We start from the raw sequence: 26,331 nt of genomic DNA, 5'->3' as shown, positions 1-26,331 counted from the left end.
CAAGAGGTCATTTGATCCTTAGGTTAAAGATATACTACCAACATCTATTCATCCTGCAAAAGGTTACAAGCTGCCCAAGAGGCTGAAGTGTGGGCACAACAACAGAGTGAGCATTGATTGGCATCTTGAGTGCTCAGCCGCATGCACGACCCTGGGCTCCACCAACCAGGCACCTTTGGGACATTTAGAGCGGCAACTCCGATCAGATTCAGACAACACAACTGTAAGATGCTGGGGCTGATGGGAGCATGTTGATGCTGACTTAAGACAGATGGCAGTTGTAGACTGTGTAATACACTATACCAGGCATAGGCAAACTCGGCCCTCCAGCATAGCTGTCAACTTACAGATTTGAAAATAAGGGACCAGCAGCCTCAAAAATAAGGGATCAGCAGCCAAAATAAGGGGTTTTCCAAGCACAGGTATGTTCAGCTTCTGAGCCCCTCCGAGCCAAAGGCAGAAAGCCCAGCCAGCAGCCAAACAAAGCCTCAAGCGGTGGTTCCCACAGCGCAGCAACCCGGCAAAGGGGATGCAGCAAGGAAAACCACCGTCACCTCTCCGCTGGGAAGCGCTAAGCAAAGGCGAGTCCCCAGGCAACACAGCCGATTTGATCAGCACAAGGCATGCAAGCTCCACCCTCCAGTCATTCTTAGACTCCTTATTGGGTGAGCAACACAGCCAAGCAACACAGTTGAAGCCTCCCTCCTCCCTGGCCAGCAGGGAGGGAGGGAGAGGAGCTGCTTCCTTTGAAACCCGGGAAATTTAAGGGACATCATCAATAAGGGACAGCAGCGGGACACAGCGCTGGGATAAGGGACTTTCCCGCCAAATAAGGGACAGTTGACAGCTATGGCCTCCAGATGTTTTGAGACTACAGTTCCCATCATCCCTGACCACTGGTCCTGTTAGCTAGGGATGATGGGAGTTGTAGTCCCAAAACATCTGGAGGGTGAGTTTGCCTATGCCTGCACTATACCTTTAAAGCACAATTGGAGCAAATCCTTTCCCTCAAACAATTCCGGGCACTGCAGCTGCAAAGTTACAGTTCCCAGCAATCCTTAACAAACTCCAGTGCCCAGAATTCTTTGATGGGGGAAATGTGCTTTGAATGTGCTTCAAAGGTACAGCACGTCTGCAACCCCAGCTTGAAACATCTGGTGGGCACCTGGCTGAAGGAAGCTGCAAGCCAGAGAAGTGTAGCAGAGATGCATTTGCGGCCAACTCGGAACTCCAGCCGGGAGACGTCTGAAAACCGACACACAGCACCAAATCTAGCAGCATTTTTACAAGGTTTTGTTTTGTTGCTAAGAGCAAAAACAAAAACCAAACCAGGACAGTGATCTAGCAGAGATCAGAAAACAGGGACAGCTGGAGGGGTTGCATGACTCCTGGCCTTAGGGAGAGAATTTCTGATCCTTGTGATTCCCAGAGAGTTACCTTTGCCTACAGAAAGAAATGCAGACATACGAAGGCATGCCATGCGGTGGCACCTTTGAGGACTGGGCTGCCTCCCCCAGGGAGCCTGCAGGCCCATCCTCTGAAGTGACAGCTCCCATTTCAAAAAAGGAGACCCCAGCCTGCTTTCTCACAAGAGAAACAGGCTTCTTTTGGCATCAGTTTCCCAACTTATAGAATCAAGAGAACCTAAATGGCAGGATCTGATCAGCCACAATACATTTTGCTTCCATTTCACATACATAAACACTCTTGGGGGCCAAACTGGCACCCCCCCCACGAAAGCCATAATCCAAACTAAAAATAACTTTAAAACTATTTTCTTGATCCCAGCAAGGCCATCTGCTCTGCAAAGCAGCAGCTGCTACCCAGGTGAAGCAGCAGCGAAATTGCCCCCTAATCCAAAGTCTGGCTGCCAGACCGTTCAGGGGAGCAGTGGTGCTCAGCTCCCCTGGGCAGCATCAGGGCAAAGGATCAAGAGGGAAGTGAAATGGCACTAAGCATCTGTTTGCTGAGACTAACTTTCAATCATTTAATTCTGTACTTTCAACAGATTTACCATCTTGGTTTACACACACACACACACACACACACACACACACACACACACTCCCTTCCTGTATAAGATTTCTTATTTCTTACATTCAAAGCACACCTTTCTTTCCACCAAGAAGTCCAAGGTGGAAAGTTCTCCCCCTCCCCATTTTATTCTCCAACAACCCTGGCCCAAGATTACCCAGCAAGCTTCCTGGCTGAGTAGGAATTTGAACCCTGGTCTCACAGGTCCTAATCTGACACTCTAACACAGGGGTCAGCAAACATTTTCAGCAGGGGGCCAGTCCACTGTCCCTCAGACCTTGTGGGGGGCTGGACTATATGGGGGGGGATGAATGAATTCCTATGCCCTAACAAATAACCCAGAGATGCATTTTAAATAAAAGCACACATTCTACTCATGTAAAAATACCCTGATTCCTGGACCGTTTGCGGGCCGGATTTAGAAGGTGATTGGGCCGGATCCGGCCCCCGGGCCTTAGTTTGCCTACCCATGCTCTAACACTACATGTCAGAAGATCCCTACATGGTGCCCAATCAATCCTGAGTAGAAGTATGTAAAGGTAAAGGTAAAGGGAGCCCTGACCATTAGGTCCAGTTGCGGACGACTCTGGGGTTGCGGCGCTCATCTCGCTTTACTGGCCGAGGGAGCTGGCGTACAGCTTCCAGGTCATGTGGCCAGCAGGACTAAGCCGCTTCTGGCGAACCAGAGCAGTGCACGGAAACACTGTTTACCTTCCCACCGGAGTGGTACCTATTTATCTACTTGCACTTTGACGTGCTTTCGAACTGCTAGGTTGGCAGGAGCTGGGACCGAGGAATGGGAGCTCACCCCGTTGCGGGGATTCGAACTGCTGACCTTCTGATCGGCAAGCCCTAGGCTCTGTGGTTTAAACCACAGTGCCACCCACGTCCCAGAATAGAAGTGTGAATTGCACCCTATTCTGCATCTTGCATATGCTTCACACAAGGATCTGGTTCACACATGCATGCCTCTGTTTCTTGACACCTGGTGGTAGCAGCTGAATGTGACAGAAGTTCTATTTGTGCTGCTACATCCGATCACAGAAAGGAAGCAGGTTCCTGGTTGATCTGGACTGGTATCCATCATCTTTGCTGGCCTGAGAACTGCAGCTTCTTTCAGATAAGCGAAGCCTCGAGGTGAGCCCAACCCCCACATGCCTCCCCCAACGTTTTGCTGCTTCTGACTGGGAGGTCTGTGGCAATCTGCAGCAAGGGCTTAAATCCAGCCCAGATGCAACTCAGCAAGCCAGTCTCTCTAACACACTCTTAATGAAGCAACAGATGGGTGACACCTGGCTGGAGAGCAGTACATGTGAAAAGGATCTAGGAGTCTTGGTTGACCACAAACTTGACATGAGCCAACAGTGTGACGCGGCAGCTAAAAAAGCCAATGCAATTCTGGGCTGCATCAATAGGAGTATAGCATCTAGATCAAGGGAAGTAATAGTGCCACTGTATTCTGCTCTGGTCAGACCTCACCTGGAGTACTGTGTCCAGTTCTGGGCACCACAATTCAAGAAGGACACGGACAAACTGGAACGTGTCCAGAGGAGGGCAACCAAAATGGTCAAAGGCCTGGAAACGATGCCTTATGAGGAACGGCTAAGGGAGCTGGGCATGTTTAGCCTGGAGAAGAGGAGGTTAAGGGGTGATATGATAGCCATGTTCAAATATATAAAAGGATGTCACATAGAGGAGGGAGAAAGGTTGTTTTCTGCTGCTCCAGAGAAGCGGACACGGAGCAATGGATCCAAACTACAAGAAAGAAGATTCCACCTAAACATTAGGAAGAACTTCCTGACAGTAAGAGCTGTTTGACAGTGGAATTTGCTGCCAAGGAGTGTGGTGGAGTCTCCTACTTTGGAGGTCTTTAAGCAGAGGCTTGACAACCATATGTCAGGAGTGCTCTGATGGTGTTTCCTGCTTGGCAGGGGGTTGGACTCGATGGCCCTTGTGGTCTCTTCCAACTCTATGATTCTATGATTCTATGTCAGCGCTGGAAGACCCCAGCAGCGGATCTTGCATAAAATTCAAGGCTTCCTTCTGAAAGAGCAAGCAAGAACATAAGAACAGTCCTCCTGCTGGATCTGGCCAATGGTCCATCTAGTCCAGCATCCCGTTCTCACAGTGGCCAACCAGATGTCCATGGGAAACCAGCAAGCAGGATGTGACCACAAGAGCCCTCTCTCCACCTGTGGCTTCCAGCAACCGCCTCCATCTCAGCTGGAGACAACTTTCTGCAGCTTAGGCAAATTATGCAGATCAGTCATGCACACATTTCCCCCTATTTTGCACGGTGACTTTTATTTAATTGCTTGAATTAAATCCAGAGGATCCCAGGGCAGCACACAATAATAAAAATACGATGTAATTTCACGAAACCCCAATACTATTCTTCGAACGGGGATAGGAAACTTCAGATTCAACATTTTATGGAAAGCCACATTGCCAAGTGCCAATCAAGTCTTGCTTTGCTCAACAGGGGAAGTTCCTACTGTTGCAGCAGCCTTAGGCACTCGGGCATGCCGCGGACTTGGCTTAAAATTAATGGGAACTGAATATACTTTGGCTTGGCCAGATTTCCCCATGGCTCTCAAAAGTTGTTTTTAGCCAAATTTAAGCACACAACAACATACTGCCACCCTTCGAGGAAGGATACAGTTTCTGCCCTGGTGGCTTAATTCCCCCTGGGGCTCTTTGCTTAAAGTCAGAAGTGCTGCAGCCTCACAGTTCTGGAAATCGCCCCCTTTGGCTCTGCCTCTGGACTTTCCTCCGCAAGCAATGCCTTCCCTCTTGCCAGCTGCGGTTCCCTGCACCCTTCTGCCAAGAATCCCAAATCCTTGGCTTAGAAACCCACCCTGCACTCTCCCACTGATCTTTCTTCCTTCTGTTTCAATTAACCCATCCATTAGGTCTCTATGGCTGCAGGCACCAAGGTCCACTTGGACCCCTCTCTCCTGTTTCCTCTCTTCTAACAGTTCCCTTGCTCGCTGTAGTTCTATAGCTCTCCACAGCCTTAAAAAGTGAATCCAGACTTTTGGCTGCATCAGGGCCGGCCGGCCAGCCCATAAGGCAGACTGAAGTGGCTGCCTCAGGCTGCAGAACCCCACATGGGGTGGCACCCCCATTGCCACTGCTGGGGTCATACGACTGCGGCTTCCGGTGGGAGCTCACAAACTCTCACTGGAAGCCACTGCACCATCCAGGTGCACCTATACAAATAAATTCCACCTGTCCAAGTGGAATTCATAGCCAACAAAACTAATTATTAGTCTGCCTGCTCAAATATGATAAAAAAATTCCTTCCAGTAGCACCTTAAAGACCAACTAAGTTTCTGCCATAGTCAAAATAAAAAAATTCCTTCCAGTAGCACCTTAAATAACTTAGTTGGTCTTTAAGGTGCTACTGGAAGGAATTTTTTTATTTTGACTATGGCAGACCAACACGGCTACCTATCTACTGCTCAAATATGCATATATTGCAATTTCTGGGCACTTTAATAGCATGGAAGGCAAAGGCAAACCTTTTCTAATTTGTAAATAAATAGTTTCCTTGCCTGGTTGCCTGGGTCTAGTTTTCACTTGTGCTAGGCAAATGGGCAAATCTACTACTCGGAACCCTCTGGCACACTAATAAGGAAATTAATCAGCTTGGGCATTTGGTTTTTGTATCTCCCCTTCCAAAAGTTAGGAAACGAGCCCAGCTTGGAACAAAAAATGCTTCTCTCTGCTTAATGCAGCATGTTCACTTAAGCCTCATTAAGGTTTTCCAGACACTGTTTAACTCTTCTGAAATCTTTTTTCCTAGATTTTCAGCATTCAGCAATAATTTATTTTGTAGCACAATTTAGTTTAGCATCAATTCCTTGCTTATTTCATTACATTTCTATCCCACCTGCCATGGAATTCAAGAGCAGCAAAGCCATGAAAGGGTACAAAGCAGGTCCCCAGGTGTGGATCAGAGTACATTGAACCCAAGTGTGTTTCCAGGGTTCATGAGTCCTCCTCTAGGGGTGGGGGGCTTGTTAAACAAAGCGGGGCTCTCCGGTCTGTTTAGGTTTGGCCTACTGGAGCTGCTAGGGGACGCGGGGGGCACTGTGGGTTAAACCACAGAGAATAGGACTTGCCAATCGGAAGGTCGGCGGTTCGAATCCCTGTAACGGGGTGAGCTCCCGTTGCTCGGTCCCTGCTCCTGCCCACCTAGCAGTTCGAAAGCACGTCAAAGTGCAAGTAGATAAATAGGTACTGCTCCGGCGGGAAGGTAAACGGCGTTTCCGTGCGCTGCTCTGGTTCGCCAGAAGCGGCTTAGTCGTGCTGGCCACATGACCCGGAAGCTGTACACCGGCTCCCTCGGCCAATAAAGCGAGATGAGCGCCGCAACCCCCGAGTCAGTCATGACTGGACCTAATGGTCAGGAGTCCCTTTACCTTTACTGGGGACTGAACCTGGGAACTCTTACATGCAAAGTTTGTGCTCTGCCACTGAATGGCATCTTCTCTGACCCAACTGCTTAGTGACAAGATGGAAATCGAGAAGGCCTGAGTCTTAATGGCAGAGCTATCAAGATTGTTAGGGTCCTTTTAGAACACAAAAAAGCTGAAGCTAGGAATGCATATGTTTAGTACTCCTAAAACAACCTGAACACTAGAAAAAGTCAGAGAATTAAATGTTGTTCATGCTGCCCACCAAACTGAACACAGAAGAACTGCTGGAGCAGAAAGTGCCACCTGCAGAGTCAGTTAAGAACCGAGAACAAACCACATATGAACTATCAGGGAAGAATGTAGTGCTCCACCCCTCTTTCACACAGTCTTGGTATGGGAGGAAGAAATGAAGAAGGGGCAGCCAGCAACTGATTCTTCTGCACTTGGAAGCCATTGATTCCAGAGCTGGATATTATTATTTTGAATATTACCCATCCTTCAGGGACAGAGCAGATTAAGAAATATGCAGATGTGGTGCTCAGAAGAGATCTTGCTGAACATTAAATGTTATACTGGAGGTTATTTGCTAGAGCTGGGCAAAATGGAAGGAAGACTTTGAGAGAGTCTCAAAGGCAGGTAGAAGAGAAGCAAAGCAAAAGTTTGTAGATGGAAATGAAGTCCATCACAAGAGAAGAATCTTTTGGCACTAACAAAAAAACTGGTAGACGTTTATTGAGACTAGGCCTACTTCATCAGATGTAATGGGATTTAAGTGCAGGGGGGGGAGAGCCTCAACACACCTAAATTAACAATCCGGTGCATTTAGGAGGCATGTCTGGGGTACAACCTAAAAGAGTAAAATGCAAGCTCTCTTTCCACCCAGCTAAAGTCCAACACCCCCCCCCCAAAGCTAATGGTTAACAGGAATAGACAGACTCACCCCTATGCGTAGTGCAGCACTTTGCAAAACTCACAAGCCCCACTTTCTTCCTCTTTCAGCCGCCCCTCCCCTCCCCCACCCACTTCCTCATCCTCTGTGGAGCTGAGAATCTGAGTCCCAGTGGCAGATAACAAATTACCCGGGGAGGGGGGGGGCAGAGATGGTACAGCCAGCCACAAAGGCAGCGACAGTCCATCACGGGGAGGGATGAATGGAGAGACACAAAGCGATGGGGAGGGAGGGAGGAGTCACCCACTTAGAGTAAGGGAATCCCCTCCCCAAATTCCCAGTCCCTGGGGTGGCCTTCCTTAATTAATTAATATCCTCTTCTTTCACCCCACTCAAGAGAGAACCCAGGAGTCCTGGCCTGTCCCACCCCGCGCCAGAAACAGCAGCACAAACTGTTTCCTCTTAACAACTAACAACACTCTCCTCCCAGAGAGTGTCAGAAAGTCGTCCTGGGCCCGATCCTGCCTGCCTGCATAAGCACCCAGCGCAATGAATGGGAGCCACAAAGGGGCCCGCTCCTCCCCTTAATTCCCATTCATTCATTCCTCCATCTGAACAGCTGCTTGCGCAGGAGACCCTCCTCTTCTCCGCGCCCCGCTCCGGGAAGGATGGGCTCCAGATCTCTAGGTCGCTTCTTCGTCTACCCCAGACGGGTTTACTCGGAAGCAAGGCGGTTGGGGATGAGCGGATAGATCAGGGATAAGCAGTGGGGAGCGGGGTTCCTGGGGGTTCTGCGGGGATCCACCCCCCCCGCCAGTCCCGCCCAACTCCAAGAAGGGCGCAAGGAGAGCAGCCGCCTTCGCCCAGTTGGGCGCCCACGAATCTAAAGGGGCTTCTTCCGGGGTGGGGGTTCCTTCCAAACTCGGCCGATTCTCCCCAGGCAGCATCCCCCCCCCCGCCCGCCCCCATGCACCTCGTGGGTCTGTTCTGTCCGGCCGTCGGAAGATGCGGAGAGTCTTTCGGACCCCCGGGGGGGGGGGTGCGCGTGCGTCTTTGTTGCGCCCCCTCCCTCCACCAGGCGAGGTCCGGCTGCAACTTACCGGGAGCGCCCCTCCCCGGCCCCGATCCCGCGGCTGGGCGTCCTCGCAGGCAGCAGACGACGGCGGCCGCCGCCCGGATCCCCTCCTCGCAGCTGCCGGGGAGGAGTCCCCGCCCCCGCCGGCCGGGCGGCCTCTCTCTCGGGCGCCCCCTCCCCGCCGCCGCCCAGCCAATCGCCGGCTCACTGGAGGCTCCTCCCGCTGCTGGGGGGCTGGGGGGGGTGAGCCCGGCCAGACAATGCTATCGAGCGGAGCCTTGCCCGCCCCTCGCTGGGCTGGAGGGGTGCTAAGGGTCCCGGCCTCTGGGGGTCCCTGCAGGGTTGGCAGGGTTTTGCTAGCCTCGGACCTCCCAAAACCTGCTGCCCCCTTTGGAGCAAGAGAAGCCAGGGCAGCCAAATGGACCGTCACGTTGGTTAGGGACCCCCAGGGGTCTTCTAGTCCACCCCTCCCTGCATTGCAGCTCCAGAATCCCCGAGCAAGGACTTATCTCGCCAGAGTGGTGCATGCTCTAGTTATCTCTCACTTGGACTACTGCAATGCGCTCTACATGGGGCTACCTTTGAAGGTGAGCAGGAAACTGCAATTAATCCAGAATGCGGCAGCTAGACTGGGGACTGGGATTGGCCTCGGAGACCACATAACACCAGTCTTGAAAGACCTACATTGGCTCCCAGTACGTTTCCAAGCACAATTCAAAGTGTTGGTGCTGACCTTTAAAGCCCTAAACAGCCTCAGTGGAGTATACCTGAAGGAGCGTCTCCACCCCCTTCGTTCTACCCAGACACTGAGGTCCAGCGCCGAGGGCATTCTGGCGGTTCCCTCACTGCGAGAAGCCAAGTTACAGGGAACCAGGCAGAGGGCCTTCTTGATAGTGGCACCCACCCTGTTGAACGCCCTCCCACTAGATGTCAAAGAGAAAAACAACTACCAAACTTTTAGAAGACATCTGAAGGCAGCCCTGTTTAGGGAAGATTTTAATGTTTAATAGGTTATTGTATTCTAGTGTTTTGTTGGAAGCCACCCAGAATGGCTGGGGAAACCCAGCCAGATGGGCGGGGTATAAATAATAAATTATTATCATCATCATCATCATCTGCTTTGAAAACCCACAACGAAGGAGAGTCCGCCACATGGGGGGGGGGGTTGGATGATCCTTGGGGTCCCTTCCAGACTCTCCGATTCTGTGATTCCGAGAAAGTCCATCCCAATGTTCAACAGAAAATTTTGCCTCATGTTGAGTCACAATTTCCTTTCTTGCCATTGGAATCCAATGGCCATTTGTCATTTGAGAAGACTGAGAGGGCCCGAACCAATGGATTCCAGTGAGAAGAAAGGAGATTTCCACTAAAGATTAGGAAAACCTTTCCGACACTAAGAGGCATTCAACAGTGGAGGAGACTCCTTTCACTGGAGGTTTCTAAACAGACCTTGGATGGTCACCTGTCAGGGATTCTTTAGCTGTGGTTCCTGAATTGCAGGGGGTTGGAGGACCCTGAGTCACAACTCTACAATTCTGATTCCCTCCTTTGTTACCTGCCCTCCTGTGCCCAGGTGACTGTGGAGGAGCGCAGTTGCTCCGTGGATGAACCACGGATTCACAACTTCAATTAAAAGAGGAGTGGGTTAACAAAACATCTGCCAGATCTATGAACCTGGGGGAATTCATGCATCTTAATCTGATGTTGAACACAGACTGTGTAGGGGGGGGGGCTCTAATTGTGCTGGTGGGGAAAGAGGAGTCCCACACCTGGGGAGCCACAAGGAAAATGCTGCTTTTCATCATCACAGCAGGAGCTACAGATGTTGGCACAGCCTCTCCCACTAATGGACTTAAACATGCAAAACATCCTCTCCTATTGTTCTTTAGTGAACCCTTTTAAAATCACGGCTAGTCTTCCACAGAATGAACTTCAGGAAACCCAAGTTAGAAAAACAAGGTTTCCCAAGGTTATCCACCAATAAAAGAGGTGCATTGACATTAATTCTGCACACCTTTGAAGCTCCCGCATGGTGCCTCTGAGCTGAAATAATTTGCAGCATTCACAATCGTTCATGTATGTGCTGATTGCCCTCCGTATCAAGTATCTAATTGCAAGGAAGTAAAACCCTCTGTTTTATTTTCCTCCACAAAGGGCTGTTTTCTTATTGCCATTAGTTTGGCCTTCTTTTCTACGGTGTCACATTAAACATTCATTAGAACTCAATTTGTGCAAGTCGCATCCAGTATTGTTGCCCATAATATTAACAAAAGAGCCAACTATTTCCTCTGGGAATAGCTAACTTATTGTGGCTCTTGAAAACGGATCCTAAGCATTCACCCACACCCGCTAATTACTGCATAAGTTGGGGCCTTGATGGCAAAGAAGTGAAACGACTAACAGGAATGGAGGAGAAACTGTTAAGTCAGTTGTATTTATAAATCGTGAACTATTTCTAGAGAGCCAGCTCGCTCAGGAGACAGCCCTGAGAGGGAACCTAGTAATATTTCACACACGGCATGTGCCTGGACTAACAACAGGTTAGTTTTTTTGTGGGGAGCGGTGAGCTACCTCCCACTTGGAATGAGAAAGCCAAATGGAAGAGAGCATTATCAGACAGGCTTCGTTTCAGAAAAAGCTACTGGAGGCCTGTTTCAGCATCCTGCAAACACATCACTCTTGAAATACCAGTTTTTACTCCATCTTTATTGTCCTTTGAAATAGAACCAGGGCTGACCCAACTCATTAGGCATTGCAGGAAACTACTTGGGATAGAGACGTGGGGGCTGTGCCCCCCTAGATATTTTCAGAGTGCACCTTTCATCATCCCTGGTATGACAGGTGGAGGGGGAAAGGGGGGACAGGCTGCGGCTATGGGAACCAGGCAACAATTCATCCATCCCTTAATTTGACTAGATCAGCAACCCCAGGATTATTATTTGGGGGGGGGGTAAAGCAAGAGGTAGAAGGTTCCCTGGAAAACCCTTAATCCAGGGGTCATCTAGTCCAACTTCCTGCAGTGCAGGAACCACAGCTAAAGAATATCTGGCAGTCACCACCTCATCAGGGCAGGGACTTGCCCTCTTGAACCCTGTAAAACATCATACACACACACTGGTGGTGCTATATAAAGAACAGCATTTGCCATTGTATATATTCAAAAATAGTGGTACAAGACCAAGGTGAGCTACTGTTTTACTCTGCAAGGCATTCAATATAGGATGAAGAAGCTGGTTCAATTTCTGGATTAATTTTTTTCTGGAGGCTTGCAGGGACAACAACCTCTGACTTTGTGTTTAATTATTTTGCTACACATTTTGTTCCGCACTTAATAACCTTAAGGCTAGTGGCATCTTCATTCTGTAGGGGCCCCTGGTTGAAGTCCTAAGTGCATGGACTGCAAGAATCAATTGCATTAATCAAATTGATATGCACCATGCTGGGGGGAAACTGAAGTTAAAAAGCTCCAGGTTATTACTCAGAAGGGGACCGAAGGGTTACAGAGAGGCAAAACCAGTTTCCGGCTTTTCCTGATGTAGCTGTCCAAGGTACTGCAGTCTACAGTACCTGTAAGGAGGAGAACCTGTTGAGTTTGCTAGTGTAGCGCAGAGACAGAAAGAGCTCTCTGTCTCTGGGCTCTAGCATCAACTACATCTTATTAAACAAGCATTTGGAGTGAGCTGGCCATCTGTTCATCTTAATGTTGGTTCTTCTGTCTCAGAAGAATGACCACGACAGTCCAGTTGCAAAGTTGCATCTAAGTCAACTTTTATTTATACTGAACAGCTTTTAAAAATACAGAATAAAATAGTATTTATCTACTATTATTCACAACATCTGGTCCAAATATTACATATTTCTTAAATATTTCAACGTTTAATAAAGCAATGTTAGAAAAAAATATCCCAACAAAACACAACAAAATTCATAAAAATCTCAATAAAAGAATTACACATCTCAGAGGAAAAACCCAACTTGGTTTGTAACATGAGATTGTGCAGTCAAAAGTCATTCACAAAAAAAAAAACTCATGGGAAAAAGAATATTATTATTTATCCCCACTGTCTAAAAAACAGTCAAAAGAGTTTGTTACATCAAAAGTTGTTATTATGAACAGACCAAAGAGGAGAAAAAGAAGATGCAGTAGAGTTTGGATTGACAGCAAGATGGTTCACTTGGAAAGATGTCAGGCAATACACAAGGGAATTCTCTGCTATCCAATATGTACTGATGACTAATCACAGCCACAAGCAAATTATAACCAGACAGGAATGTTTTTGATGCCACTCAAGGTGAATTCTCAATACTTAAAGCAGCCCAGCACTATAACGGTTATAGAGACTAATGGGCAGAAGCTAAATACTGGTGAGCACGTGGCCGCCTCACAGCACAGATGGGAAAGGATCTACCACTACAAAATGGGAAGCCCCAGCAGTCTGCTCTCCTCCACCCAGGCAGGTTAAGAAACTGTTTTGAGTGAGAAACTCTATATATGCACCATGCAAAAGAAAACCATACAAAATACAAATGGTGAGTGTATCTTGCTCCCAACGCCGCCTTCTTCTGGTGGTGAAAGGTTGGTTATTTTTTGGTTCAAGAAGGCCACTGGAGAAGAGGGGGGGGGGAAGAGGCCATTTTGTGCTGGTCTGTCATGCATATTGAGATATGAGTCACTTTGGAATGCAGGCACACGTCCGATGGCACAGGGCTGCTTCTCCACTTTATGGTGTAAAGGGAAAGGAGGCTGCTTCTGGGCCCTGAGCAAAGGGGGAAGTGGGATGGGAGTCACCTCTGAGGCTCTGCCCCTTGCATCTAACAAAAGGGAAGGGAACAGGGGTCGAGAACCAGATGGCCCGTTTTGAATTTGGGCCTATCGAAACCCCAAGAGTGTACAAGCAGCCTTATCATACGCCTTCCCACAAACACCTTCACTAGGCTGGGTTATTCTTCTTTCTGGGAGGCAAAAGCAGCCAAATAGAGAGGAAGGGCCGTCAGCAGCTGCATCCTTGGAGCACCTTGATATATGTGGAAAACATACTTCAGCCAGTGAAGTAGGCTCAGGCTAGCCAATGGCTTTAAACCATCAGCTCCTGAAACATTAGGCTCTCCCCAATTCCTCCCATCGACTCCTACAGGAATTGTTTTAGGAACCCTACCTGCAGAGTTCATGGCTGGGATTGGGCTGAAAGCAAGGAGGCACCAAGGTGAAAAACAGAGAGGGCGAGTGGCTCTAAGGATGCTCCTTGTCCTTAACCATAACATGGGAAGAAGCCTGAAGTTATGCATGCCATCAGAATTTGGCACTTCATAGATGATAGAAGGCTAGAGCCTAACTGTGCCATCAGTGAGAGGTTGACATGTTTTGGTCTGATTGCTTAATCTCTGCGTCTGATTAGCATCTCTTTCTAATTCTCAACCAGAGCTGGCCAGAGACATTTTGGTGTTTGAGGCAGAAAATCCAAAAGGCGTTCTCAACCTCCTGACTCCAAACATATACAAAGTAATTAACGCAGCAAAGTTCTCCTTCACAAGCCTCATGGAAACGAACAGCAGCAGGGGAAAAGCACAGTTAACCCCCGTTCGCTTCAAGGAAGTAGGAGAACGTCCCTGTGGATTGTTCCCCCGGGGGCCAGGGTGTGGATGCCTCCCACAGTGTCACTCGCTGAACAGGAGTCAGAATCAAAAGCTACTCTGTCAGATGGCCAAGCATCTCGTCTCATGGTTGGACTGCTCTGGGCTCAACATGTTCCATTGCTAGTACACAAACAATGCTGTTACCGGTACCAATGTTTTCGAGAGAGAGGTGATCAATAACTCCTCTCTGTTTTTACTTAAAGGACATAAGCATGGGTAAATAAAGTATAAACAATCGCTAGCAATTCGTCAATGAAGAAATTCTATCACATGACATTGTCATGACAATCATATCACTCCCGCCCAGGAAACCTGTGACAATTATTATCCTGGGTGGAAATGTTACTCGTTGGGTGTGGTTTTTTTAAGTCTATGGAAATAGAATACTGCAATATTCATGTACAAAGTTGCCATATTGAAAGTTAGTATTAAAGGATGTTAAGACAAATCGACTGTGTAAATTTAAAAACGCCTTCCCTGATGCATCTTATTCTGATTAATACTTTTTTTTTCAATCACAGATAAAATTAACCATTAAATATAAATTCAAGAGGCATAATTTTATAAGACACATTCATAAATCGTAGCCAGAGTACTTAATTAAAAAAAAATTAACATAGGTTTTTATTTTAAATACAAAAGCTCAGAAATTGTTTTGCTTTCAATATACGTTTCTAGATCTTTGACATGACAGTGATGGTTTAGTCATGAATATTTATTTCTTTTAACCGAAATTTGTCAGTGATTTCCCCCAACCTCTCTCATAAGGTGATCTGTCTGGGCAGCACTGTTTAATAGCAGAAAGACAGGAGGCTACAATAAGCACACAATTCAAAGCATCACTACCTTGTTCTGACTTCCTTCCAGCTAAGATACATGTAAGGAGCTAACCGTTCTTTGCTCTCACACAATACTGGGATCTACTCCAAACATAGCATATATACGGTTGGAGCCCAATGTCTGGTAGCTGAAGTTCATACACCACTTTGAAAAGTTAACAAGAGGTACATCAAACACCTCCCCTTGATTGAAATTCACAGGCCTTGGAGGTTATCCAGAAAAAATGAGTTTTCTGAATTCTCTCTTAGGACTACAGCCCTAAGCCATTTTGATCCCCGAGTTGGACAAGGCGCAGGTTATGGTTCTTCCCACTAATTAACACAGGGTGCCATCTGCCATTCATGTGTCCAACATCACTGAAATTAATGGGAGCTGTGAAAGAACACTGCTGTGCACTTTTGCTTTAATGGTGCTTGACTCCCATCTCCTGCTCTTAATGATACCCAAGACCTGCTATCTCACTACACTTTCCTATTTTGGACTCTCAAAATTCTCTCCAGAGTTAAAAGCATGCTTTCTTCCCAGGACAACAAAGTATTCTTGCCACAACTGCAAAAGCACCTGACCTTCTGGATGCTCTGCACCCAGGCTGCCAAAAATCTTTTCTAAAAGCAGCAGCAACTGCAATGCCCTCTTGTGGTTGCTTCTGCAAGAGAAAACCCGCCACGGCCTTCGCTTTAACCACTTTGCCTTTCAAAGTGAACCTGCCTCGTCTCTCTCAGAATATATATATATATATATATATATATATATATATATATATATATAGGCGCGCAGAGTAAAGCGGACTGCACCTGTAAACACTGCAAGACTCTGGAAACATTTCAATCCATAGATCTATATCCCAGGAGGGCAGTAGAAATCCATTTTAAAAACTCGCGTCATTTGCACCTCAGAAGTGAGACAAGAAGGATGGATCACTTTAACACCTCTTTTCCTTCTGTGTGATATATGGACTAGCTCTTAGCTGCATGTGTCAAGCGGCTACTGAAGAAGTTGGGTGCTTACCTTGCCGCAGTTGTTAGCAGAATATGAAAGCTACTCAAGACAGCTGTAGCCACACAGCTGGTAGCAGGGCAGATGTAACAGCCCATCTTTCTTATTTACTGCGCTGGGCCCAATCTATTGGAGATCTACTCCTTTACTGAAGCAAGAGGGGAAGCTGTGGAAGAGTGTTATTACAGGAGTGCATCACATTCAGTGACATCTTCAGTTCTGCTATAAACCAACAACTGGCACCTTAGAAAACAAAAATGACCCAAACAAGGATATACTAAATTCTGACAATGTTATGAATACACAACATTTGCCTCTCTAATGCAGCCTTCGACAACCTGGTGTCCTCTAGATTTTGGACTGCAATTCCCGTATGGCCAGGCTGGCTGGGGCGGAAGGGGATTGTAGCACGAAATAACTGGAGGGCGCCAAGTTGGCGAAGGTTCCTCTAATGTGTGCGGAAAATCTTGGCTTTGGCATTTTGCATTATTATAAGCCACCTATAGGGGGGCGGTTCCTTTCCACCCACCTTTTCTTTGGTTGCTCATCAAATAAAGGTGGAAAGCAAACATGCTGCCCCTGTGCTTTTACTCAGAAGTAAGTCCCACTGCGCCCAATGGAGCTTAATCCTAGGTGAGTATGCACAGAATTGTGGCCTTAGTTTCTGAAGCTCGTGCAACAGCCCCGATTTAACCTTTTTAAAAAATTTAAAAGCAGCTACTTTTGGGGCTGGTTTTCACGATACCTGGTTTGAATCCAAGACAGCAAACTGCTGCAAGGTCTCTGAGGAAAGATCAGAGAGGGGATATAACCCTGATGTGAAAAGCTATACAATGAAAATGTCACTGAAATGGTGGAAAACACCCACCATCTGCTGATTGCCTTCCCTTCCCAACCATTCAATACTGATACATCAACGCTCCTTACACCTTTCCCAAACCCTAATAGCCTCAGTAATCAACAAGAGTGGCTTTATGCCTCTCATGCTCAAGAAACTGACAACAAATGTACAGTACCTGCTTTGGGAACCAAAAAAGAAATAGAGATACAAAACAGGGGCACCTTAGATCACACCGACTTTGAGAGTACAGGCTTTGAGAGAAGACTTACCCTAATGCCTCTCTAACAAATCTTTCCACAGCTTCAAAAATGCCTTTTGGGCCACATCGGGGGGGTAGGGGGAACGACAATAAGAAAGGAACAAAATGCTGATGTCTAAAAACTAATCTGCAACAGTAAGAACATTACACAGGAATATTTTTTTTACAATTATAAATGCATGATGAGCATTAACAGCTATGTAATGTCAGAGCCAAGACTAGTAGAAGAAAAAAATCAAGAGTCTGAATGGTACCCACAGTGGGCCCCCGATACCCGTTAAACCACCCTGTGGACAGTGATGCACACACGGTCTCTCTTCTTTTAAAAGCAGGTCCCATGTTAAGCTCAGAAAGGGAGGAAAACACAAAGGCAACATTAACTGAAGGATGTTTCTGGGACAGGCAGAACTGCATGAAGCAGGTCAGTACAAATCCAGAGACAACCAGATAGTTCCGTTCTCCATTGAGAAGTAGTGAATTTGGCTGCTTAATAAATATCACTTTTAAAAGACTGGCCTGCAGGGATGCAAGACAGTGAGCTGCTTAGGCAATCTGTCAGGTTCAGGGATGTGCAATTTGACGGCAGCCAGAGGCAAAGCCCCAGTCAACCCTGTCCACAAAAGGTGCTCAGCTAGGACTCGTTAAGCACCCCAGAGCCATGTCATTTTCTTAGGAACAGAAGCTTGTGCAAAGGCACCGCTTGTCGGTACATCCAATACACAATGCTGGGAAGCTTTGAAAGCACTGTCGAGTATGGAACACTTTGGTATAATTTGCCAGAATAATGCCAACAAATGACTGGGGGCTTATGAGAGTTAAATAAAAAAATGGAATGTATCAGCTATAAAATGGGAAAGACACAGCCTGCTTAAGCGCCGTGTTTACAATATTTACCAATTTTGTATCTGGTTTAAACGTTGAACAGTAGTTGCCCCGCCAAAATCAGCAAAAGCAATTCTAACAGTACTTCTTAAAAACAAAACAAAAAGCACAACGTAATTATAGAGAGACGTTATAGATAGCTATCACTGTCCACAATAGGAAAGCTATTTTTTATAATCTGTTTCGGCTCTGGTTCCAGAATTCAAAATGCAGAAATACAAAAAACGTAAAACAAAACAAGGTCAGCAAAGAACTGCAGAGGTGTCTGTCACTGCAGCTGGTCGACAGGGGCTGCTGCAGCAGGGGCTATACAGTGGCCTCCGAGTCCTCCTCCTCTGTGCTCTGGCAGCCACTGTTTTGCCTGAAGCCTTTCCATGTGTAGCCCATGAAGGTGGGGCTGATGGGTAAAAAGCGGAAGCATTTGTACTTCCTCACAAACTCCATGCCAAAAGGCAAGTCATAAGTTTCCATGCCATCGATGGATTTGCTGCCTTTGCACACTCCTTTCTTCCATTTCTGGATTCCTCTTTCTTCGGGGCTTCCTGGGTATCAAAAGGATAGGGAGAGAGCTGCATCAAGAGCTGAACATTGGAGACATAAGCCCCTCTCTAATAACACTGGGATTCGTGGACACCCAATGAAACTGCATGCTGCAAGATTCAGGACAGAGCAAAGAAAGTCCTCCTTCATGCAACACAGAGTTAAACTATGGAACTTGTTCCCGCAGGTAAAGGTAAAGGACCCCTGGACGGTTAAGTCCAGTCAAAGGCGACTATGGGGTTGCGGCGCTCATCTTGCTTTCAGGCCGAGGGAGCCGGCGTTTGTCCACAGACAACTTTCTGCGCTGTGAGTAACCGCTTCTGGCACAACGGGACACCATGATGAAAGCCAGAGCGCATGGAAATGTCGTTTACCTTCCCATCACAGTGGTAACTATTTATCTACTTGCACTGGTGTGCTTTCGAACTGCTAGGTTGGCAAAAGCTGGGACAGAGCAACGGGAGCTCACTACCGTTGTGTGGATTCGAACCCCCGACCTTCCAATCAGCAAGCCCAAGAGGCTCAGGGGTTTAGACCACAGAGCCACCTGCGTCTCTCCTGCAGGAATAAAAAAATTCCTTCCAGTAGCACCTTAAAGACCAACTAAGTTAGTTCTTGGTATGAGCTTTCGTGTGCATGCACACTTCTTCAGATACACTGCTAGAGGTTGATGGACTTCCATTTCATGCGGCTCAATGTGGTGCCTTCCATAGTTCCAGTTACAGATAGGTAGCCGTGTTGGTCTGCCATAGTCAAAATAAAAAAATTCCTTCCAGTAGCACCTTAAAGACCAACTAAGTTAGTTCTTGGTATGAGCTTTCATGTGTATCTGAAGAAGTGTGCATGCACAAGAAAGCTCATACCAAGAACTAACTTAGTTGGTCTTTAAGGTGCTACTGGAAGGAATTTTTTTATTTTGACTATGGCAGACCAACACGGCTACCTATCTGTCTCCTGCAGGAGACAGAGATGGCCACCAACCTAGATGGCTTTAAAAGATTAGACAAATTGATGGAGGAGAGGGTTATCGGTGACTGCTAGCCATGATGGCTGTGCTCTGCCTCTCCAGTTGGAGGAACCAATGCTCCCCTGTTGCTAGAAACCAAAGGAGAGAAGGGTGCTTTTGTGCTCAGATCCTTGCTTGTGGGCTCCCCATGCAGTGGTGCCCAACCTTTTTTCAAAGAGGGCCAGATTTGATGAAGTGAAGGACTGTGAGGGCCGACCTAAGGGCCGACCAAAGTTGTTGAACTTTTCTTAGGATTGAAGTTGTTGAGGGTTTTTTAGGATTTTATGCCAGGAAATAAACTGCCACAGGGGCCGGATTAAACCAATTAGGCCCCCGAAATGGACTTTGGACATGCCTGCATTAGGGCATCTGGTTGGCCACTGTGAGAACAGGATGCTGGCCTAGAGGGGCCATTGGCCCGTTCCAGCAGGCTCTTCTTATGTGCTTCTAAGCCCCTTTCACAGGAAAGCTCGCCCCACCCCATCGGCCTGAGCACTGAGTGGGATACCTGGAAAGTGATACTTGTGCAGTTGTGCACAGGGGCTCCAGCTGCCTCAGGGCAGTAGAAGGGGACCTACAAACCCATGAGCCACACAGAAATGAATGAGGATTCCCTAAGAGCACACAATTTGCACTGTTGGATTGTGTTCTGTGTCAACCTGTGGTTGTGCTGCTTATTTTCAGCCTCAAGCATCACAGTGTCTTTAGCTGGAAGGCAGGGGAGGGAAACAGTGGGGAAAGGCAGCCTGTTGCACTACTCACCTGGAATGGTGTTGTCTAAAATAAATGCTACACAACCCCCAACGAACATGGCTGTAGTGAGAAGAACATTTAACACTTGATCGATGCTGGCTATTCCTACAAGAACAGAAAGGGGAGGGAGAGACTTAGAGCAAAATCTGAAGAGCCGCCATATTCATACACACAATTTCAGGAGCTGTGTCCACACAGCACAAACACCTGGTGATGTGGATTGCTTAGCAATGCTCATATATTTATATTTATCATCATCATCATCATCATCATCATCATACCGGGGACTCAAGGAAACTTGCAAAAATTAAAATGACTCAGATAAAATACAAAAAGCTAAAAACATATAAAAGACAACCATTTAAAAGTAATTAAGCAATAATAGAACTAAAACAATATATATTGCTATTCCACCCACCCTATCCCTCACATGGACACAATGGACAGCACTACTCAAAAGTCAGTTGGGAGGCAATTTCCCCTCCTACTAGGAAAGGGCTATAGTTCAATGGTAGAGCACAGGCCTTGGATGCAGACAGTTCTAGGTCCAGAATCAGGTAGCAAGTAGCAGTAGGGTCTCTGCCTGACATCTTGGAAAACTGCTGCCAGTTAAGAGTAGGCAGTACTGGGCTGGATGGACCAATGGCCTGACTCAGTGTAAGCTGGGTTCATGGAACCATGGAACTGCAAGGGACCTCAAAAAGAAATTTAGTCCCACCTACTGCAGTAAATTTACTACTACAGCCTCTGCTTGATCACCACCTCTTACACTGTCAAAGAAGCACGCGTCATCATTAGTTCTTCCAAGTCTAAATCATCTTTGATTTGAACCTGTTGTTTCAATCCTTTGGAACAAGAGAAAAAGAATCTGCTCCTTTTCCTATATGTTAGTCTCTTCTCCTGGCTAAACATACCTAACAGACTCCCAGCTCTTAACTTGTTCGCCCTTGCCATCAGTGGTGGTCCCCAGTTTATGGAACACCCTCCCTAGTGAGGTGCTTCTGCTCCCACTATTAACTTTCAGGAAGACTTTGAAAACATTCCTGTTTACCCAGGCATTTTATGGCTGAGGGATATTGTTCCTGGCATCCCTGACATCACTGGATGGAATAATGTTTAACCGTAACCGCTTTCAGGTGTTATTAATTGTCACCGTTTTTATAATGTTTAAACTGCTCTAGAATGCCCCCCCCCCAATTGTGGATCTGGGCTCCTTCAGAAGGAAGGGTAGGATATAAATTTAACAAATAATAATAAGCAGAAAAAAGCATTGTGCATCTATCAACAGTATGTTCCCCAATTAATCTGCGGAAAGATCTATCTTGTAAAAGGGTCTAAATTCCAGATGGGTCCTCGCTCCCAGAAGTGGGCTTCTACAAACAGGCAGTAGTGCTGGTCAACCCATTTTTTATTCAGTTAACAGGGACTTACAACCAGTTGGCTAATTAAGTAATTACAGGTTTTTTTGTTTCTTTTTAAACTAAAATAAATGTGTCTTTATCAAGATCCTGGGCATTTCACTTGAGTGCAAAGTAATTTACAGTAGATACCATAAATCTCTCTTACCAGATTCAAAAAGCTTGAAAAAGCTTCTCAGAATTGTGGAGGATCCATGTTTAAGAGATATTTTTATTAACCATGGGGAAAGGGACCAAAGTCTCTTTCAGGGCTGCCCTATGAAGCCTTCAAGAACACTGAGTACGGCTGGCGAACCAAATCTTAGTCTGCAATTAAAGCTTTAAGTAATTATACCAGCTGACTGATTAACAATTGCAGCCACAGCTGACAGTACAGGTTGAAATGTTTACAAAATCCATTTCCACATGGGTTGTGTAAATGCATTTTTGTTCAGAACAAGATGTTTCAGCATAAGCTTATTTTAATACATGTAGTAGAATAAGAAACAGGAAATTTTTGTACCTGTGACAAGTGGATTTTGTCGGAGGTAACTTGGAAGGACCAGTCCAAAGAAGATAGAAAATCCAAGCACAAAAAGGTTCCGAGAAGAGTTTAAATCTATGAACTGCAGGTTAGACAGTCCGACTGCAGTAATCATCCCTGAACAAGAACAAACAAGACAGGATTCTAGCCTCTACAGTATGCAATGTGAAATACTACAGAGACCACCAGTATTTCCCTTCCATTAAAAAGCAAAAACAACCTCCATTTTTGCAGAAGGTAAGAGATGTATGTTCACTTAAGGATGCATAAATGTACATTGATAGTTTGAAGACTTATGTTGGGCTGGGGTATTTTTTAGGGGGGATTGTTGGAGTTGTTGCTGTTACATTATTTTATCTTTATGGTTTATGTTGAAATTGTTGGATTTGGTTGTGCATTTGTGATGTTTTGCTTATTGTTTATGACTACTTTTCTTATGTTTGTAGTTGTGTAAAGATGGTCTTAACTTTGGAAAGGTGGCATACAAAAAAAAAGGGGGGGGATTGATTTATTATGTTTCATGCCTGGCCTTGGGAGTCTGCGGTGATGTGTACCAAGCCGATACATAAATAACATTGCGTTTTAAGAATATAAGAAGAGCCTGCTGGATCAGGCCAATGGCCTTTATAGTCCAGCAATCTGTTCTCACAGTGGCCAACCAGCTGCCTGTGGGAAACCCGCAAACAGGACCTTAGTACAAGAGCAGTCCTCTCCCTTCCTACTATTTCCAGCAAATCTGCTCCACTTCCCAGTGGGGAGGAGTTGTGGTGGACCACGTGGCCACCCACTCCCCACCGGGGGCGGGGGACTCTGTCTGTCCCCTGTTGCCTGGGGGATCCTGGCCACGTCAGAGCCCGCCAGCCAACCCGCTGGCCGGGGGGGGGGGACATGGCCGGGGCCGTTTAAATTGGAGGAGCGAGCCAGAGGACTTCCTCTTTGGCTCGCTTCCTCAATCACCCGCCCCCCTCCCTATTTTGCACATTAGGCAATGGCCTTGCTATGGACTTCGGTTGGTCGCTTTGGTTGTCCGAGGGGCCTGGTAGGAATTTTTCCACCTGGCAAATGGGCACTGGCCACTTGGTTTTCACCTACCTCGTAGCAATCGTCACAACTTTGTTAGGGTTGCAGTTAGGCATTGTTTGACCTTGTGTGGGGGAGGGGAGGTGTGGCCATCACCTGCCCCTCCATGCTTAAGGGTATTCCGTTAAAGGAATCGGGTGGGGGGAGGGGGGTTGATCTAGTCCAGAGGTCTGCAACCCGCGGCTCCGGAGCCGCATGTGGCTCTTTTACACCTTTGCCGCGGCTCCGGGGCGGATACTAGCGAGGGGAGGAGGCGCATTGTGCGCCCCGACACTCCCCACTGTGGCGGGCGCTGTACTGGCTGTGACGTCGCATGGGGGCGGTGCATGCATTAGTCACGCACCGTCCCGACGTCACCTTCCTGCCCGCTGTCAGATCGCGGCTCCGGAGATATATTTGTTTTAAATGTCGCAGTGGTTTTGCGGCTCCCAGTTTTTTCCCCCTTCGGAAACGGGTCCAAGTGGCTCTTTTTGTCTTAAAGGCTGCAGACCCCTGATCTAGTCTGAAGCCCAGCTGGGGGCTAAGGCCTTGACACGACCCCGACGGGAACACCAGGGGGAGCTTGAGTTGGTTCGCATCGACAGGGCTCCCCCTACTGGTGACTTACCCTTACTGGGACTTCCTGCACAATGGGCAGTAGTCAGATATAGTCAGGTCCAATCAATGCCTAAGCCAGCACCGCTCACATTCTTTAATTTCAATAAAGTTGTGGCCAAAATTTGCCCAATAACGTAAACCTAATATCCGTGTCCTTATGTGAGTTATTTCCAACGAGGGGCTGGCTGCGGGGTCTCGACACGCAACTGGTATTCAGAAGCACTGCTGGCTCCAATTGTGGAAGGAGACCACAGCCACCAGTTCTTTCTGTAAAACTGCACAGCATTACTCAGCAGCCTAACAAACAATGGGGGAGATGTGTGCCAGTCTACTAAGGTTTTGACCCTTTCAGCTCATGCAAACAGGTGGGTTGTACCCTGAAGCAGCATCACCAGACATCAAAGTGATCATCTGGAAGGCACTTCTCCCAAGCAAGTCCATGAGGAAAGACAGGAGACTCGGCTGACAGCTGGAGAAGTGGCAGCTGACATGGCTGCGCACAGAGCTCATTGCTAACAGGCAAAAATATAAGGAGGGAAATTCAAATACCAAAGAGAGTGCAGAAGAGAGCCCCAAGCACTGGGTCAGGGAGGGATGCAAAGAGGGCGCTGAACTTGCCAACCATTCCAAGCAACAACATGAATGCTGCCCCGTACTGAATCACTCGCCGACTTCCAACCTACGGATCACACAACAAAAAGGGAGATAAATTACAATATTTCTGGCAGTTGCTCTTAGAATCATAGAGTTGGAAGGGACCCAAGAATCATCTAGTCCAATCCCCTGTGATGCAGGAATCTCAGCTAAGGCATCCATGACAGATGGCTTAAAAACTTCCAAGGAAGGAGCGTCCACAACCGCCCGAGGGAGACTGTTCCACTGCCTTGTTCATGATGACAACTTGTGATTTCATCACAAAGTTGTAAAACTGACATGGGAAACTTTTAGCCCTCCAGATGCGGGTGAACTACAACACTCATCAGTCAGTGGCTGTGCTTGCTAGGGCTGACGGCTGCTGTAGTTCAGCAGCTCTGGAAAAAATATAGAATCTTTAGCTGATTTAAATGCACTATTCCATTTCCTCACTTGATGGCTCACTTGTTCGTGATGGCTCTCTGCTGAAGGACAAGAAGGATCCTCCTCAATGGGGGGGGGGGTGTTTGGTGAGATCTGTGTATCAATATGCAGGTGGGCCTTTTTTAATTACTGGAGCACTGCACTGCCAGCCACAGAACAATCTCTCAGAGTCAATTCGGGGACCGCAGTGAAGGGGAAGGACTAGGGGTAGCTGCAACAACAGCTGCAGAGGAAACAGATTAGGGACTCAGTGGCACAGAGAATTAAAAGCCTCTGTTATTAGATGGATATCCCAACTAAACCTCACCATCTCCTGCTAGTTTGGTGAAAACTGCCTGACCTCGGCTTTTTCCTTGCTCCACAACCCCAGCAAGTTTAAAACTTTTTATTTTCATTTTTCAAACACTCTACAGGCCGATTCCCTATGGCCACAGTTATCATGTGATCACTTGACAGGATGATACTGCAGGCCAGTATGTTATCATGTGTTCCCAGTATTTATCAATGGAAGCAAACTGATAAAGCCACTTGATACATTCCACATCAGCTGAATGTGAGACCTGGCAATACAGATTCGTGCTTTGGGGCATTTTAGTTCAAAAAGACTATTTTTGTAGAGTTACATAACACAGAGACATTTCCATTGCTTGGGGCTACACTCTTTGAAGAGCTCAACTGAACAAAAGCAATGCTTTGCACGAAACAAAGCTTCTCCGGAGAAGCACAAATCAATTCCTTGCGAAGTTTTTGCGCTGACAGTTTAACACACAAGCAGCAGAGTCCATGTGACAATCAACATTCACTTGACTTGAGTCACACTCTGTGTGTGGGGGGCAAAGGTCTCTTCCACCACACTTTCCCATCGCTTTATTTAGTGCTATCTATACAATGAAAAAGATTACGAACAAAGGCAAGCTGCACTGGCAGAACATACCTCTTTGAAAACATTTCCCATGCTATTTTCCTTAAACAGCCTTTATTTCTACTACAATCCCATAAACAGACATTTTGCCCTAAGGGGATGTATAAAGTGGCAGCACCTACACTTTGGAATTCCCTGCCTACTGATATCAAGCGGGTGCCTTCACTGTATTCTTTTCTTATGCCTGCTAAAAATGCTATTGTTTAGACAAGCTCAGAAAGTTGATGTGAATTCTCATCAGTTTTAGTATTTTAATATTTTTGTATGTTTTAACTGTAAACCACTTTCAGTGTATGCATTTTATGAAGTAAACACGTAATACATAAAGTGCCTTTGTAACATTTGCTTGTACCATGTTCAGAAATTATTTAATCCATGACTGGAAATGATGAGATCAAGGTAAAACAGATGTGACAGGTCCCTAGAGAACTGCAGACAGCCAATATTAGGCTATGGAAATGGGGCCAACCCACTACTGCACTTCCATGTACAGTGGTACCTCTAGTTATGAACTCAATTCGTTCCGGAGGTCCATTCTTAA

At 46.8% G+C, this 26,331-nt stretch overlaps 2 protein-coding genes across 12 annotated transcripts in view; both read right to left on the bottom strand.

The window, feature by feature from the left end:
• The window catches only part of RASSF2 (Ras association domain family member 2), a 45,427-nt gene extending 36,835 nt beyond the window's left edge, over positions 1-8,592 (bottom strand). The window contains exon 1 of one of the 2 annotated variants that reach the window (XM_083514392.1): positions 8,448-8,592. The gene's annotated coding sequence lies outside the window, so the exon portion shown is untranslated. Of the gene's footprint in view, positions 1-7,398; positions 7,495-8,447 lie in introns of those variants that run through there. The other variant, XM_083514393.1, reaches the window with a different exon arrangement.
• A 3,573-nt stretch (positions 8,593-12,165) lies between these two features.
• The window catches only part of SLC23A2 (solute carrier family 23 member 2), an 87,201-nt gene continuing 73,035 nt past the window's right edge, over positions 12,166-26,331 (bottom strand). For all 10 annotated transcript variants that reach the window (XM_083514244.1, XM_083514251.1, XM_083514252.1 and 7 more), the window contains 4 exons: positions 24,341-24,470; positions 22,094-22,231; positions 20,183-20,278; positions 12,166-18,416 (listed from right to left, as the gene is read on the bottom strand). In XM_083514244.1, the coding sequence (XP_083370370.1) occupies positions 18,181-18,416; positions 20,183-20,278; positions 22,094-22,231; positions 24,341-24,470 (600 nt within the window). In that variant the 3' untranslated portion in view covers positions 12,166-18,180. The remainder of the gene's footprint in view (positions 18,417-20,182; positions 20,279-22,093; positions 22,232-24,340; positions 24,471-26,331) is intronic.

Source organism: Podarcis liolepis (genome assembly GCF_965112155.1).
Source record: "Podarcis liolepis genome assembly, chromosome: 7".
Taxonomy (NCBI): Eukaryota; Metazoa; Chordata; class Lepidosauria; order Squamata; family Lacertidae; genus Podarcis; species Podarcis liolepis.
This window is presented reverse-complemented; position numbering and strand designations above follow the sequence as displayed.